Raw genomic sequence first — 18,291 nt, forward strand, 5'->3', positions numbered from 1 at the left:
GTGTGCAGGTGTACTTGTGGTTTAAAATCAAGGTTACTCATCCCCTCCTTTCAGATGTTTGTCTCAGAGTCCTGCTCGTAAGCCAGAGCTGTTTTGTGAGAAAGCTAGTCGCACCAACTCTGCTGTTCAGAATATTTTGGTAAGCATTAGTGGCAAGCATTTCCTCTGTTGTTTGTCTTCTTACTGTAAATAATAATGGTATTCATAATAATTTAGTATACATTTACTATTACAATAATAATTTTGTATAATACTAATAATTTAGTACATTTAGTTCAACATTATTCAACATTCTCCACCCTCTTGTTGTTGCATTCACACCATGGGCATAGCAACTGGGAGCTACTCTACAGCTAGAGTCTGTTGATAGTCTGTTGATGGATATACTGGTTTGGCCTGATACAGGAGCAGTGCCATATGGAGGCTTCACTGACCTGGTGTTCTTTAAATTCACTGTACTGTAGATACCTCAGTGACAAGGAAAACTTGTTAAGTGCTCCACACCTTAATAACAGTAAAGGAGGGTGGAATAGAAATCGACTTGTTATTGTTGTAGCTTACTGAAACAACTGATTTGTAATTTCATAGAGTTTGACCTAATTGATCTTGATAGTGAGAACAATTTTGAGTTTTGTATGGAATTTTGAGTTTTGTCAAATGGCATTGACAATTCATGTACCGATAATTGTAAATCCAGTATGCAATTTGGTCATGCTTTTTGTATATGTTCTGCAATTTAGTGTACAAAGTAGCAATGGAATCCTCACTTCAGTTCTCCTTGTCAGTAAGAATGGTCTTCCTTATTCAGTGGGCATATCTGTGACAGTAATCAAATGACCATTATTTTATTGTATAAAAATCATTACTTAATTAATCATTTCCATTACTTTTCAGAATAACCATGGTGATCTACACAGTGAAGACATACACAGGAAATTGGGCCTTTGCTGGCACAATGAGCTATATCTCCATTCAACTTCAAGGTCTCAAGGACGAGAGCAATGAAATATGTCTAGATGGGAGCCTTTTCTCTGCGGCCTGTTATCAAGGATCAGTAAGTGCCCTCATTTTTAAAGTGCCCATATTATGACTATTTTTCAACAAGTTAAAATAGGTCTATGAGTTCCAGAAAACATATTTCTGAAGTTGTTTGCTGGAAATAGCTTGTAGGAAAAGATTGTTACCTACCTCTATTACCCTCTGTTTTAGTCCCTTTCAGAGTGTGCTGTTTCTGCTGCTCATTACATATTCATGAGCTGCTGCTCATTTGCTCACGCCCCACCAAACTTGTAATCTCCATCACACACACTTGTTTCGCACTGGATTGTTTTGTAAACAGCTTTGTAAACTAGGCACTGATGCTCACTGTGTGGTTGTCAGTGTGCATTAGTTATGAGAAAGATAAAAAAATATATATAGACATCCCTTAAAGGCATACTATGCAGTTTCAGGTATTTTTGGCTACTCTAGAGCTCCCCCTAGAGTTGTGATATATTTATGTTTTACTTTGCCATTGTAAATAGTCTACTTCTCATAGCTTGTTCCCCCTGTACACAATGACAATGCTTTTGTTGTGGAGGCGAAGGGCAAGCAACAGGCAAAAACTATCTTCAAATAGCTATATCTACTGACGAGGTAGTGTTTCAGGAATATCGCGAGATGTCTCTTGAAGTAGCATTGCTGGTTTTCTCGTTATGGATGCAGCTATGCTCTGTGGCTATGCTAGGTGAACGATTCCCTAATTAAAAGTTAGTTTAACATCAAATTGGCTTCGTAGAAGTTATATTAAGGTAAAAATATTGTATAGTGTATCTTTAAGGAGCTGCAAAATTATACAACGATTAATTTCTACACCGAAAATTACTGAATACATTTACATGAAAATTAGAGAAAAAGTAAGGCTCATGTTCCTAAATTGGCAAAGAGCTGCACTGTGTACAAAGGGATTATATCTGCATATGTACTTTTCTGTTTTTTTGTTTTTCTAAGCTTTACATACAGCAGTATACACTGACATTTTGGTGGGTCATCTTATTTAAATGCGATTGGTGTAGCAACGTAGCATAGGCTGTTGTTAAAGTTAGCGATGCCACTATAGTTTACTTATGGGCAATTCCACGAAAAATTGACTTTTTGTCACAGCCATAACGCCAGTGAAATGTCTTGGCATTTGTATGATGTTAATGATAACATTCATTTTTTGTGCAATTTTTTCTCATGTACATTCTTCAGCCAAAATAGCATATGCTCAAATGTCATGTAATCATTCACATCATACCATACCATCACATTTTATTGGCGTTATGGATGTTACAAAAAACATAATTTTCCATGGAATTGCCCTAATCAGTCTGTAACCTATTACATTTCAAAAGTAATCATCCCCACCCTTATTGCCTTATTGCAATTAACTGCTGATTGACTTCCTGGTTAACTGCCCAATGCATCTTTGAATAGAATTTATTGTCTAGTTGAGTCTTTGAATATCTGACCATTACTTTTCATGTAAAATATGTGTATGAACATTGTATGGCGGGATGATAAACAAAGGTTGGAATTGATTATGTGTAATTAATTATGTATGTATGATTTGCATTATAAATATATTATGTATATTATTAATTATGACCGCCGCGCAGCGAAGCGTCATATAGGTTTAGTCAGATTTTTTTTGTTTTTTCTTTTTCGCATGTCCAAATTTCCGTCAAGGATTCCCGGGACACTGTAAGACCGGGGTACACGAAACTTGGTGGGCATGTAACCCCACATGGATAGCATGGAACCTCCTGTTTTCGTTTTGATCTTTAGCCCCCCCGCTGGACTGGACCCCCCGAAAGGAGGGTAGGGCAGACACAGTTTTCTGTGAATATCTCGAGAACCGTAGGGTTTAGGAGGACCATTTTTTTTTGTATGTTGATCTCAAAGGACCATGTCATCCCATTCCATAACCACTCATTTCATGTATAGCGCCACCTAGTTAAACACAAAAAAGTAAAAATGAGGTGTTGTAATCGCAGGTATCTGTGACCTAACATAGTCAAAACTTCACGAAATTGGAAGCGTAGGATCATTATGACACCCTCTGAATGCACGCCAAGTTTCGTGGAATTCCGTTCATGGGGGGCCACACAATAAAATAATTTATGTTACTATACACCAACTGGCCTGTAGGTGGCCGGAGACAGTTTTCTGTGAATATCTCGAGAACCGTAGGGCCTAAGAGGTCCACCTTTTTTTTGTATGTTGGTCTTAATGGGGCATGTCAACCTATCCCATTACCACTTATTTCATGTATAGCGCCACCTAGTTAAAAATTAAAAAGCAAAACATTAGGTGTTTTTATCACAATATCTCTGGCTGACATGGTCAAAACTGCACGAAATTGAAAGTGTAGGATCATTATGACACCCTCCGAATGCATGCCAAGTTTCGTGGACTTTCGTTCATGGGGGGCCTTACAATAAAATAATTTATGTGTACATTTAGTGACCGTACACCAACAAGGATTCCCGGGACACTGAAAGACCGGGGTACACGAAACTTGGTGGGCATGTAACTCCACATGGATAACATGGAACCATCGCTTTTCGTTTTGATCTGTAGCCCCCCCACTGGACTGGACCTCCCGAACGGAGGGTAGGGCAGACACAGTTTTCTGTGAATATCCTGAGAACCGTAGGGCCTAGGATGACCAATTTTTTGCGTATGTTTGCCTCCAGGGGTCATGTAAACCCATTCCATATGCACACATGTGCATAAACAGATACACACGCACACACATACATTCACAGTAATCCTACGTATGACACATACTCACACAGTACACATATATACGCATGCATGCACATGCACACACACAGGCACATAAACAGGCAAACACACACATGCACGCACACACACCCACCCACACACCCACACACACATAAACATAAACATGTACACACACACATGCACACAAATCAAGAATTTCTCAGAATTATAAACAGGCAAGATGGGGGTGGGGTTGTATAAAATGTATTTTACATCTGAAATCTATGAACTAATCATGTTTTGGTACTTGTTGTCTAGCAGATACCAGTGAGAATTGAGTGTGCATAATGCAATTCAGTGAGACAGTTAGAATCATATATGCCTTTCAGCGTGACTTATTTTTGTGGAAAACATGTGCTGGACTGGGCAGCGGTCATATTTTGTACCGCTCTGCGGTACATCTAGTTATGTATGCATGATTTGCATTATAAATATATTATATACATTACATATATACAGTGTCGTAATACAAGAGATTCAAGCACGTGTTATAGCTGGTTTGCAATATCTTCCGTAGATATCTGGACATCACATCAAAACAGTTGTTTCTTCACATTATTTTGCTATTTAGGTCCATGTTTGATGTTTTAAAGGAGAAATGTGTCATTATTTTGGCTGTGAGCGCAGCCACCCGACACTCTCACAATGACTTGCATTGTATTTAATACTTCAGTATCATGTGGTACATGGTGGCACTAGTTTTTTTGCATGCTAACTTCAGTGGATACCTGGACAACATGGAGCATAGGCATTTTTGACATCAAACCAGTCGTGTATATGCCACATAGCCTCTTTAAAAACAAACAAAACAACTCCACATAGTGCTTTACAATCTTAAAATCGCTTTTCATATGTCTTTACAGGAACGGACATTCGAGGTACAGTGTAAAGAGGCCCTGGGGGAGCTCATACTTATCAAACTCCACTCCAAGCCATTTTTACGTCTTAACAACCAGTGGTTTTGCGATAAGATCGTGATTACAACGCCTGAAGGGGATGAGATTTTGTTTCCATGCTACCGCTGGCTGGCCTGTAATGAGAGTCTTGATCTAAGACCTGCCAAAGGTAGGCACTAGGGGCAGACTTCACAATTACTGTTGTACTTGAGAGTTCAATGGTGATGTCTTGTAAATGTACCGCACACGCACGCACGCACGCACGCACGCACGCACACACACACACACACACACACACACACACACACACATACTGCAGACAAATTCCTTTTGCACATAGCCAGCATGGTTGGGAAATTATTCAAATGACTTAATTTCATTGTCAATACAGTATTTATTTGAATAGCAGCTCCTGCAAGCATAAACATTTAGAATTGTATTTACAGTAAAGGTAGTTTATCCACATCCATTGTTTGCTGGCTGCTTCTCAAGCAGGGACCAGATATTGAACTGAATTCTGTTGAATGAGTTTGGCTTACCAGACTACCTTGAAGGTGGCTCGGCCAATTTTTCCAGATACCAGAAGGCGCAGTGCCATGGCAAAACACAATTATTAGGAAAGGTCTCCCCAATTAAGTATTTATCGTCCGTCTTATGTCACAAAGTTATGAATGTTATACTTATATGACCATACGACACGAGTGGAAGTGGGGTTGGTAACAGTGGGCTGCAGGGTGGGAGAGGTGATGCTACACCCACACCGAAGTGTTTCAGGTGGACATCTTTGATGGCTGGTAGTTGGATATCAATGCCGTTCTTGGGCTTTCCTGAACAGAAAAGAGGTGTTTAGAGACCATGTCAAGTCCTCGGCAAAGTGGACTAGGGTTGCACAATTCTGGGAATTTTCAGAGTTGTAAAATTTCCATGACGAGCATGTATGGGAATTAACGGAAATAAACAGGAATTAATAATAATATACTGGAAATGTGTAATATTACAAGATTACAACACCTTGCAGCATAATATTAAAACAACGTGATTTAATGCAAATTCACTGCGGAAGATGCAGAACTTTTGAAGCTTGTCCTCAGTATCTCAGTTCTGGCCAGTGGCGTAGGTTTGCATGGGGATGCGTGTCCCTACCAATATTTTAGCAAACTCATTCGTATTATGTGTGTTGTGAAGTTGTAGCCTCGTCATTTTGATGTATTCTGCAGGAAAACCAGTTTAGACATGCTATCATTTGATTGGCTGAAACCAAGGGGGATTTATCTGACACTCACATGAAAGTGTCAAAGCAACTTAGATAGATAGATAGATAGATAGATAGATAGATAGATAGATAGATAGATACTTTATTGATCCCCAAGGGGAAATTAATTTGTTGCCTGCATGAAAGACTCAGAGGAGGCAAGCTCCAAGGAACAGAGGGGGCACCAACATGTAGTCAATAAATCGGATTGGCTTTACTGCAAACTGCTTTGAAATCGATTGCAACACATTCCACTCAAATAGCTATAGGAGGCTACAATTTTATTTTTATTTGCTAACAATAACTGTCTAGCATCATGTCATTGCCTGTTTCCATTTCCAAAGCTGTGTCCCTACCAGGCTGAGACCAAACCTACGCCCTTAGTACTGGTTTTCAGGCAGCGGTAACGTTCCCCAGACCGTAGCACAGAGAAGAGGCTATAGTTGTATATAGTGGTATATAGCTCTGGACTGACATATCCTGTTCTATTTCAGCTTTGCTTGTGTTCCAGGACACCAACAAAGTAGCCCAAGAACAAAGGAGGAAGCAGCTAGAAAATCGACAGGATACATATAGGTTTGGGGACAACACACCAAATATCTCGATTTAAATTCTGTTAAATTAAATATTTTCCTAACTGTCTGCATATTCCTCCCACAGGTGGCATGTGTACGATGAGGACATGCCCCGCATTACCAACTTTGATTCTCCCTTTGCTCTGCCTGCTGAACTCCAGTTCTCTTTCACAAAGGAAATTGAGATTTTCTACACAGGAGGAAAGCAGTAAGTAATTTGGAAGAAAGAAAGAAAGAAAGAAAGAAAGAAAGAAAGAAAGAAAGAAAGAAAGAAAGAAAGAAAGAAAGAAAGACAAAAACTCCTGTGCTGTTCAAAATATAATTTAATTTCTATGAAAGTCCTGGTAAACAAGCCAATATATGTTTACAGTTTCTAACTTTTACCTATTTGTACCTTACATTCTTTTTAATGGACGGTCTACCAATTCTTTGTGTTTAGGTTAGCTCTTCTGCAGCTAAATGGATTAGCTCGTTGCAGAGATTCGTGGAAGAGCTTTAAAGAACTTGATGCCCTCATTTGCGGAATCAGAAATGAAACCTTGGGTACTCATCTTAAACAAGCGCTTCAATGAGCTGTACAGAATTTCTGTAGTTAAATAACAAGTACTACTGACCTGTCTATCGGAGCATATGTTCTTCTGACTTGGCATCATTTGCAGAATATGTTAGAAAGAACTGGGATAAGGACGAGTTATTTGGCTACCAGTTCCTGAATGGCCTAAACCCCATGATGATCCAGCGCTGCTCAAAGCTGCCCAAGAACTTCCCCGTCACAGAGGAGGTGGTCAAAGGTCTTCTTGGAAAAAGCACTTTAGAGGCGGAAATAAAAGTAGGCATTACAGTCACTCAACGGTCTAGCAGAAGTCATTCATGGATTTACTTTTACACAGATGCATGCATGCTGTCCAAAATAACTTAAAATACAGTACTGACATACATTTTCTGAATTAATGTGTACTACTTGGTTTTCAAGTTTATGATTTTAAATAATAATAAAACATTGTCTATTTGTTGTTTTCCCTTAACTAAACCTAATCCATCCAGAAAGGAAACATATTCCTGTGCGACTACAAGATGCTGGATGGAGTCATAGGAAATGTGGTGAACGGCGAACAGCAGTTTATCACCGCTCCTCTGGTGCTGCTCCACCTCAACCATCATGGCCTGATGCTGCCCATCGCCATACAGGTAAACACACCTGAAAAACACTAAGATCTGAAGAGGTGAACAGTGAACAGGAGGAGGTATCGTATGTGCACCACAATGCTAATCAAGCTTTAAATATAGGGGAGCCTTTACAGCTTAGTTTCCTTCTTCTCCACCTGACCAGCCTCAAGGAAATGGGTAACCTCTATAAGCTGGGTGCTCTGGGATCTCTGGCTTCTGGTTTGCCTTTTTTCTACATTTACATTACCGTAATTTCCCAACTATTGGCCAAGGTTTACACATTGAGGTTAATACACAGGGGCAGTTAATAATATGCTTTTAATATGTTTTTGGTGTTGTTTTTAACTTGCATAAAACAGTACCCTGTGGCTTATACACTATGCGGCTAATACACAGGAAATTACTGTATTCATTTAGACACTTTTTCCAAACAACAACTTTTGTATGTCAATTATATTACAAAGGCATTGTTACATTGTCCCCAGAGCAGGGTTCAGGGTTAGTGCCTTGCTCAAGGGCACACCGGTGGAAGCTGGGAATTGAACCCACAACTTTTCTGGCTACTGCATGCTAGCCCAGCTCCTTAACCACTATGCTACCACCGCCCCAACATATTCTATTGGGGAGCCTAGGATTAGGGGTGGGGTTTGGTCAGGAACGTGGACCATCTCTACGCGTCAGCTAAATACCACAACCATAAATACAGCAATGAGGAAGAAAATGGCAATTTTACCAAAGGCCAGCCATCCCTTAACTTCGGCTAAATGGTAGGCACTGGCCATATTATGCACATTCAGAGTACTGGTGTAGCAGTTCTACATGTCTGGCATTTCTCCACAGTTAGGGCAAACACCTGGACCTGAGAACCCCATCTTCCTGCCCACAGACTCCAAGCATGACTGGCTGCTGGCTAAGATCTGTGTACGGGCCGCGGAGTACTGCGTGCAAGAGGTCGACTTTCACCTGCTGAGAACTCACGTGCTGGCTGAGGTGTTCACCATGGCAACGCTGCGGTGCCTCCCCTCCATACACCCCCTTTACAAGGTATGGAAGGATGACTTGTCCCACAATTAAAACAAACACAGTGTATTTGTGGTCCATGTACTTCACAGCCATTTGATTTTCATTTTGAAATGGTTAGATTCAAATTTAGATTCAAATTTATTGTCAATGTAGGCTACAAGTACAGAGACAACGGAATGCAAATGGTGACACCACAATCGGAAAATGACTTGTTTCCTGTTTTTGGTTTTGAAATTGTAATGGAGAAATGGCCTGTTATCTGTTCTTTGTAATGAAAATACAAATGAAAGGTGGAACATGATGTGTTATCTGATTTTATATGCTATAACATACAGTGACCTCATGTGACACAAACTGTTGCTGATATAGTTAAACTCTCTAAATTATTTTAATGGGATGATATAGACATCAAAGTGTAATGACCAGCTGTTCACTTTTTTCCCTTGTAGCTCCTCATTCCCCATACTCGTTACACACTCCACATCAATATCATGGCACGAAATCTGCTGATTACCGAGGAGGGAGTCTTTGTGAGGGTAAACATACAACATAGTACAAATATACTGTGTCTGACTAGTTTGTAGATATGCACCATGTATTTTCAACTTCATTGTGAACAGTTTTGTCTTATAGCCACATGTAGTTGTTTTATGCCATACCATTTTGTGGTATCACTATAATATTCAATTTCATTACTGATTATAATGTGATGTGACCTTGGATAAGTTGCTGAGGCGTGCAACAGGTTCCCTGACCTACAGCTCCCTCTGTCTGCCTGAGAACATCTCTGAGAGAGGCCTGGAGGACGTCCCCAACTACTACTACAGAGATGATGGCATACAACTGTGGAACATCATCTACAGGTACGTGTAATGGCTGCCAGCTGGTATGTAACTGCAGTATGTGCATTGTGTGAACCTCCGTCCTGTCGCCTTCAGGGGGCTTCACATTGTATACGTGCAAGCGGTAGCGCTGCGCTGTGAAATCCATTATTGTCAACGGCTTGCGCACTAGAGGGTGACACGGGAAGCAATTTTCACTCCCGTCCCATCCCGAGCCCGCACAAATACTCCCGTCATATCCCGATCACGTGACAGCCCCCCCAAAAAAATTCTGTCCCGCAAAATCCCGAGAGAAAGACTCCCGAATCCCGTCCCGCTCCCTATGTTGATGTCTAAAGTTATCCGACTGTTAGGCTACAGTAGCGTGCGGTGATCATACATTTTGGTAGGGCAGAAAGCCTTGTCTAACTTTTCTTTAATAGCCGATCATTTTGGGCTACATTAAAATTACATATTTTACAGTACTTTGCTGTAGGCTATGCTTAAATAATTTCTTAGTTAGATCTCATCCCATCAGTTAAGTTTGCACCAAAGATTCTAGAACAGAGCTCTGTTCTAGAATCTTTGGTTTGCACCGTTCTCATCACGTTAAACCAGCGAAGCATAGCAACGTTGTTGCTATGAGTAAACAAAACTATTTTTTGCGTTCCGCCAGGTTATGCGATAGATAGGCTAAATATATTGAGGAATGCGATCGTCGAGGTGCCATGCCCCAACATTGCATGACACATTAAACTCAACGAGAATCGCTTTTCCCGGACAGCTCGTGCAATTGAATAGAGCCGTCCTTTGCTGACACTTTCGCCTGTAACTGTTTCTTTGCATCCATTTTGCCTCAGGGCCTATCTGAAGCTGATTGATTGTGAACAGGGCAGCTGCTTGTCTTGCTCTGATAGGCTACCAATCAACAACAAACGTATTGTGGGTTGTAATTGGTTATCTTTTCTAAAACGAAATGTCTCACGTCTTTGGGCGCACTCACTGCATTGCAGCGTCATTTTTTTAAGTTAATAGCCTAATTTTTGGCTTCCCGCCAGCTCCCGTTTATTATTTCCTGTCCCGTCCCAATCACGTTACCAACAGTGAAATTTACTCCCGTACTGCGGGAAACCCACGGGAATACCGTGACCCGCGGGAGTCCCGAAAAATTGTCACCCTCTATTGCGCACGCAACAACTGGCCTGCCACTGCGCTGAGCAAAGCACAACAAAACCCCTTCAAGGGGGCTTCACATTGTACACAGCATGCGCTGCGCTCACCGCTAGGTTGCTCTTGGTTGAGGAAATGTCCGCAGATTTGTGTTGTGGTTGCCTCCGGGCTCAGCGCAAAAGACCTATGATTTACAGTGTGCCGCGGTCACCATGGTGTTTTAGCAACCTCACAGCTAAATTTTGTAGAAACGGAAATTGTGGGGTCGAGTCCAGTCAAGGGCAACACAACACAGATTACATACATTTACTACTATAAGTAGTGTAGTAGATGCAGATTTTACATACAAATCACATGTTATAGTGTTTGTGTGTGTGTGTGTGTGTGTGTGTGTGTGTGTGTGTGTGTGTGTGTGTGTGTGTGTGTGTGTGTGGGGGGGGTCATGTGCAGGTATGTAACAGGAGTCTTGCAACATTACTACACATGTGATGAGTATGTGCAGAAGGACACAGAACTGCAGAGCTGGATCAGAGAGATCTTCACCAATGGATTCCTGGAAAGGAGCAGCACAGGTGTGTGCAGTAATACTATCCTTGGTAGGAGATTTGTGATTTTTTGAGGGGTCTTGATTACAGCCACACAGCACTATTGCATCAACTAAATTAATATTTACAACAGCCCCACATGTGGTAAAAAAGTGGTATTACAAGACAGCTGGGCTGATGCTTGCTGGTTTGTATGCAAATATCTGGGCCCTGGCATTAGAAAGTGATTATTATGACCGCCGCGCAGCGAAGCGGCGGTCATATAGGTTTAGTCAGATTTTTTTTTTTTTTTTTTTTTTTTTTCGCATGTCCAAATTTCCGTCAATGATTCCCGGGACACTGAAAGACCGGGGTAGACGAAACTTGGTGGGCATGTAACCCCATATGGATAGCATGGAACCATCGTTTTCCGTTTTGATCTGTAGCCCCCCCCGCTGGACTGCACCCCCCGAAAGGAGGGTAGGGCAGACACAGTTTTCTGTGAATATCTCGAGAACCGTAAGGTTTAGGAGGACCATTTTTTTTTTGTATGTTGATCTCAAGGGGCCATGTCAACCCATTCCATAACCACTCATTTCATGTATAGCGCCACCTAGTTAAACACAAAAAAGTAAAAATGAGGTGTTGTAATCGCAGGTATCTGTGACCTAACATAGTCAAAACTGCATGAAATTGGAAGTGTAGGATCATTATGACACCCTCTGAATGCATGCCAAGTTTCGTGGAATTCCGTTCATGGGGGGCCACACAATAAATTAATTTATGTTACTATACACCAACTGGCCTGTAGGTGGCCAGAGACAGTTTTCTGTGAATATCTCGAGAACCGTAGGGCCTAGGAGGTCCACCTTTTTTTTGTATGTTGATCTCAAGGGGCCATGTCAACCCATCCCATTACCACTTATTTCATGTATAGCGCCACCTAGTTAAAAATTAAAAAGTAAAAAATTAGGTGTTTTCATCACAATATCTCTGGCTGACATGGTCAAAACTGCACGAAATTGAAAGTGTAGGATCATTATGACACCCTCCGAATGCATGCCAAGTTTTGTGTACTTTCGTTCATGGGGGGCCTTACAATAAAACAATTTATGTGTACATTTAGTGACGTACACCAACAAGGATTCCCGGGACACTGAAAGACCGGGGTACACAAAACTTGGTGGGCATGTACCCCCACATGGATAGCATGGAACTGTCATTTTTCGTTTTGATCTGTAGCCCCCCCGCTGGACTGGACCCCCCGAAAGGAGGGTAGGCCAGACACAGTTCTCTGTGAATATCTTGAGAACTGTAGGACCTAGGATGACCATTTTTCCGTATATTTGCCTCCAGGGGTCATGTTAACCCAGTTCATGTGCACACATGTGCACAAACAGATACACACACACACACACACACACATTCACAGTAATCATACGTATGACACATACTCACACAGTAGACATATATACGCATGCATGCACATGCACACACACAGGCACATAAACAGGCAAACACACAAGCACATGCACATGCACGCACACACACACACCCACACACACATAAACATAAACATGTACACTTACACATGCACACAATTCAAGAATTTCTCAGAATTATGAACAGGCAAGATGGGGGTGGGGTTGTATAAAATGTATATTACATGTGAAATCTAATCACTGTGCATAATGCAATTCAGTGAGACAGTTAGAATCATATACGCCTTTCAGCGTGACTTATTTTTGTGGAAAACATGTGCTGGACTGGGCGGCGGTCATATTTTGTACCGCTCTGCGGTACATCTAGTTAATTCACATGTCTGTCTTTATTTCCCTTAGGAATACCTGAGTCTTTTCAGAGAGTGGAAGATCTCCTCAAGTTTGTTACCATGCTGATCTTCACTGTATCAGCCCAGCATGCTGCTCTCAACAATGGACAGGTAATTTATTATAAATTTCTGAGAATCAATTTGGCTCAGATTATAAAATCAACAGTTTTTTTTCAGCTGGCTGTAGGTGGGTGGTTCCCCAACAAAGCCCCTCTCCAGAGGAAAAATGCCAGACCATTGTTGGATGTTGTCTCTATTATGTCTACCATGACGCTGTGTAAGAAAAATGACAATCAGCATAGAGGTCACAATGGGAAAGGCCTTCTTTAAGTAATGATCTATTGTAGTTCTTTATGAAACTGACTCATATGCCAACTTTTGTCATCCTACTATCTAAATTCCCCCATGCAGTTTGAGTTTGGTGGCTGGATGCCCAACTACCCCACTGCTCTCAGAAAGCCCCCTCCCAAAGAGAAAGGCCAGACCACGATGGACACTATCCTGGAAACCTTACCTAATGTGTGCACAACAGTGAATAGCATGGCTATCCTGAAAGTGCTCAGCATAAATTCAACAGACCATGTGAGTGTGTGCATCCTGTTTTAAGAAAACAACAAATAATACTAGGGATGCACGATATATCGGCGGCCGATATATTATTGGCCGATAAGTGAAAAAATTAAAATATTATTATCGGTCCGATAACAGAATTATGGCCGATAATTTGCGCCGATATTTTTTAAAGTCCTAATTTAGGCCTACGTAAGGTCCGTCTGGCTACACTGAGCTACTTGAGCTTGGTTGGCTATACTTTTTCCTCAATATAATGTCAGCGGTGTGAATGTATTTCACCACTCTAACAAAATCTGTGGATATGCGTTCATTTGGGAATCTGTGCATCTCAAAATCCTCTCGTGAATTATCCGCCATTTAACCTTACCAGAGCGGAGCTCAGCCCTATCTAGAGTCTTCTTGTGCTGATGTGTTTGCACTTTACCGCGCTGGTCGGGAAAACAAATAAACAAACTCGTTAGTGGGACGAGTACATAAGTAGGCCTAGTTCTAAGTTGTGTTTTAGTATTATATTTGCATTACTTTAGCTTGGGTTTTGTATTATTACCTAGAAATATGCTAACCATTCCTGCTTTAGTTCCAGACAGGTCATCATAATAAGTTATTAAAACCTTCGGGGCTAACCCCTTTCATTTCTGCTGCAGCAGGTTGTGCGCAACAGAGTAGACGGACATAAGATACAGTCTGAGGAGTTGCAGCTTTATTCAGTTACCCGCAGTTGAAACTAAACCTAAGTTTCCCTCACAAACTCTGATTTGGTCGCTATACTGTAGCTTATTCCCAGCTGAGCCGAGTGTTTAGTCCTAAATGAAAACGATTCATACTCTCTAGCCACTCACTCGCAATTCACTGACGTCAGGTTCACTTAAAGGAGCCACACATACTGTAGGGCTAGGCTCCTGTTATGTTGACTGCTGTACTATTGAGGACTATTATGAGTTCTGTCCATCATTTGGTGGTAGGTAAAATTACTGCAATAAAATTATGCTTATTAAATGCTTTCCCCAAATCACTTTTCACAATTTTTTTTCAAGAGTAATATTATCGGTTATCGTATCGGTATCGGCCACAACAAACCAATAAATATCGGTTATCGTTATCGGCCCTAAAATTCCATATCGGTGCATCTCTAAATAATACACTAATATAACACACAATCTAAATGCCTTTTGTCTACCATTATTATTAGTGTTGATTTAATACTGCACTCTGAAGTGCCAAGCTGAAAGGTTACTTAAGAAATAAACAGGTTTTGGGTTTGCATCACCCAATAAATGCAACTATAAATGACATTTCAAACAAGGGCAGAGAAAATATCCAAAATAAGCATTTAAGTATTTATTTTACTTCACTTTGGCTATCTGAGTCTGTGATTTTCAATATCAATACACATAGTTATCACATTCTCTCTGCAGTACCCTCTTGGATGTTTTCCAGAAGAACTGTTTGACGAGGAAGTTCCTTGCCGTTGTGTCAAAGATTTTCAGGAGCGGCTAAAGTTGTTGTCTGGTCGAATTGAGGAGCACAACAAGACGCTGAAGCATCCCTACACCTATCTGAACCCCAAAAATGTGGACAACAGTGTGACACTTTGACCCTTCTTTACTTTTGTCTTTTCTATTAATAATCTTGGCAATGAAAATAAAAAATAAACCAAGAAACAAATAAAAAATAGGAAAACAAATGATTAACACTGAATCCCAATACTACCTCCCCTTCCCCTCTATTCCTTGTGTTCTTGTCGTATAGGGGCAAATTCTCCCATGTGTCTAAGGGTGCATGAGTAAAAAAAAAAAAAAAAAGCGTGCAACTAAGCCCTTTTCAGCCTGAGCACATTCTGGCACATTCCCTTGACTTAAGTCATGTATGTGCACTGGAGGCAGTTCCGTACTTCAGGAGCAGCTACTCCATAATTTCTAATGTAAACAACTCTTGTGCAAATTCTGCCACTGAGTTACATGCTTTTGCAGCTAATTGCACTTCTGAGGGCTGCATTAAGGTTGAGCGCCACTACAAGGTGGAACAGCATATTGCTTGATGTCGACAGTAAACCGAGTTGTAATTACATGTAGGTTACAAAGAATGTTACAAATTAACATTACAGTATCAAATTCGGTGCATAATGTGCTGATTTGGGCTTTATGTTTTTTCACATTACAGTGTCATACAGTAGGTAGGGCTGTAACGATACACCAACCTCACGATTCAGTTTGTATCACGATTTTTGACCCACGGTTCGATACGAACCTCAACTTTTTATTATTATTTTTTGGATGGGGGGGGGGGGTGTTAGACATTTTATTAAATAACATTTCAATAGCCTACCTTGGAACACCAGATGATTAGAATATAACATATAATATAATGCATCTGTACTATTTAATATCCTGATATAAAAAAAGAGAGTACTGCATTGGACTGTTCACAGGCCTTCCTAAAAAAGACTATCAAACAGCTTCAGGTGATACAAAATGCAGCAGCTAGGATTCTCACAAACACTAAAAGAACTGACTACATTACTCAAATTCATCTTCAAATGTGTACATTATTACTTTTTTACAACTTTTATTTTTTTTTGTCTTATCAATTATTCTTTATGTTTAAATGGTTTACCTTGTTTATGTTTTCTTTTTCTTATGATCTTTACCTTTTGAAGTATTCTTTGACTATATTGCCCTTCTGTGCTTTTATTTGTTAACTTTTTGCTTTTGTTTATGTAAAGCACATTAAATGACCTCTGTGTATAAATGCGCTATATAAATAAACTTGACTTACGGCATGTTGCTGTGAAAAAAAATGGCAATTACGTATTAAGTATGATTATCATACATAGTGTGGGCCGTGTTATTTGGCTGAGGGGCCCCATTCAGATATCAGGGGCCCATGGTATGATAGAGGGGCCTATTAAGACATATCAAATAACATAAACCATGCCATTTGACTAAGGGGCCCAATTAAGACATATCACATAACATAAGCTATGTTATTTGACTAAGGGGCCCTATTCAGATGGGTGGAGAACATATTAGTGACTTCATGCAGAGGCTTGAGCTTCAGGCATACCTGTGAGAGTAACAATCTAAGGGTTATTGTTTTTGAACTGAACATACGTTATAACCTACATGTGTAAATAAAGGTAAATGAGTTACTGTATCTGTTTGACACTTACTATTGGCTAGGTCATTCAAATAACTCTGACTTGGCATGAAGCTGGCAGCTACTGTGGAATGTGTCTAATTGGGAAGAGGCAGAAGGTGATAAAGCTTGAGGAGGGAGAGGGAGAAGGCAAAATGGGATGGAGGGAGGGAGGGAGAGAGAGAGAAAGAAAGAGAGAGAGAGGGTGCTGTCTCAGGGTGTGAAAGAGAAGGAGACGAGCAAGCCTACACCTCTCGCCCTCCCCTCCCAGGCTGCTGGCTCAGAGGGTGGAGTGTAGCCAGGTCGGCGTGGCTGGATGGAGGCTCAGGGAGAGACCAGCACCAACGGTAAGGACAGACAGGCGTTACGGAGGCTCACACTGCGGGACGAACAAAAGCAGTTTACAGCCCTTCTGCATTGTCTCGTACAAAGAGGTGCTCTGCTTGTGCTTATGCAAGAGGACTCAATGCACCAGCAGACCGCCAGTGACAAGTGCAGACTGCTTTGTGAACGCCACTAAGTTCAGATGCATTGTGTGTGTGTGTGTGTGTGTGTGTGTGTGTGTGTGTGTACACATGCACACACATGTGAAGGCATGCACTGCTACTTGAGCAATGCACCAGCAGACAGCCAGTGACAAGTGCAGACTGCTTTGTGAACGCCACTAAGTTCAGATGCATTGTGTGTGTGTGTGTGTGTGTGTGTGTGTGTGTGTGTGTGTGTGTGTACACATCACGCACATGTGAAGGCATGGACTGCTACTTGAGCAAATTACACTGCTCCCTTCTGATCATTTGTGAGGATTTGTATGTGGGCACATTAGCTGAGGAAGATTTCGAAGAGCATCTCTGTCATATGTGAGAGAGATAGCATTGAGGCTTGATCTTGATGAATTGATCAAAATGATCAGGTTTAGTTTACGGGCAGAATCGAAAGATTGGACTTCTGATACTGTTGCCCACTACTTCTCTCCCTGATGTGTCCTGTACGGTGGATTAGCAGAAAGGGATGAGTAGTGCCTACATTAGTAGCCTACTCAGGGCTCTCAAGTTTTGAGGACAGGCAAGAGTGAGATTCCCCCCCCCCCCCCCCGTCCGAGGGTTAAAGGGGTGGCTGGTCAGACGGGTTGGTTGCGAGAATGGGGGTGTTTCATTAAAAATACTACAACTTTTTGTTGCTGTTATTAATATGCCTTCAGATGTTCCAGTGTAACAGAGGTCGTTTCGTCAGCCGCTCATGGCCCTGAACCCGCCACCTCAACACACATGGGAGTCGAGCGCTCTAACCACTGAGCTAAAAGCCCAAGCTTCCAACTCAGCGGTTAGAGCCGTTCTTAAGGTTAGGGGTGTGAGGATTTACACGCGCAACTAGCATCACCAGCTATCATACACCAGCCCCAGGTCGTTACCAGTTGATCCAATATTAGTTGTGCAGAAATATAGCCCATCTTATACACACCAATTGAATTGAAATAGAAATTGTATAGATTTGTATTTTTTGTAATTATTCCACAT

The 18,291-nt window shown here is 41.2% G+C and overlaps 1 protein-coding gene across 1 annotated transcript; it reads left to right on the forward strand.

The window, feature by feature from the left end:
• The first annotated feature begins 14 nt into the window (after nucleotides 1-14).
• Nucleotides 15-15,430, forward strand: LOC143127731 (polyunsaturated fatty acid lipoxygenase ALOX15B-like). The gene is made up of 16 exons (XM_076289400.1): nucleotides 15-139; nucleotides 895-1,054; nucleotides 4,674-4,875; nucleotides 6,453-6,534; nucleotides 6,619-6,741; nucleotides 6,973-7,076; nucleotides 7,193-7,362; nucleotides 7,578-7,721; nucleotides 8,541-8,744; nucleotides 9,173-9,288; nucleotides 9,344-9,347; nucleotides 9,450-9,586; nucleotides 11,165-11,286; nucleotides 13,080-13,180; nucleotides 13,481-13,651; nucleotides 15,058-15,430. Exons 2-16 carry the CDS (start codon nucleotides 902-904, stop codon nucleotides 15,235-15,237), a joined length of 2,013 nt encoding a protein of 670 aa, XP_076145515.1. The 5' UTR covers nucleotides 15-139; nucleotides 895-901; the 3' UTR covers nucleotides 15,238-15,430.
• Nucleotides 15,431-18,291: the final 2,861 nt, after the last annotated feature.

The sequence above is a fragment of the Alosa pseudoharengus genome, unplaced genomic scaffold, assembly GCF_046254945.1.
Source record: "Alosa pseudoharengus isolate Yale_2024_CS ecotype anadromous, Long Island Sound unplaced genomic scaffold, YU_APseudo_1.1 YU_APseudo_1.1_scf_1, whole genome shotgun sequence".
In the NCBI taxonomy this organism is placed as follows: Eukaryota; Metazoa; Chordata; class Actinopteri; order Clupeiformes; family Clupeidae; genus Alosa; species Alosa pseudoharengus.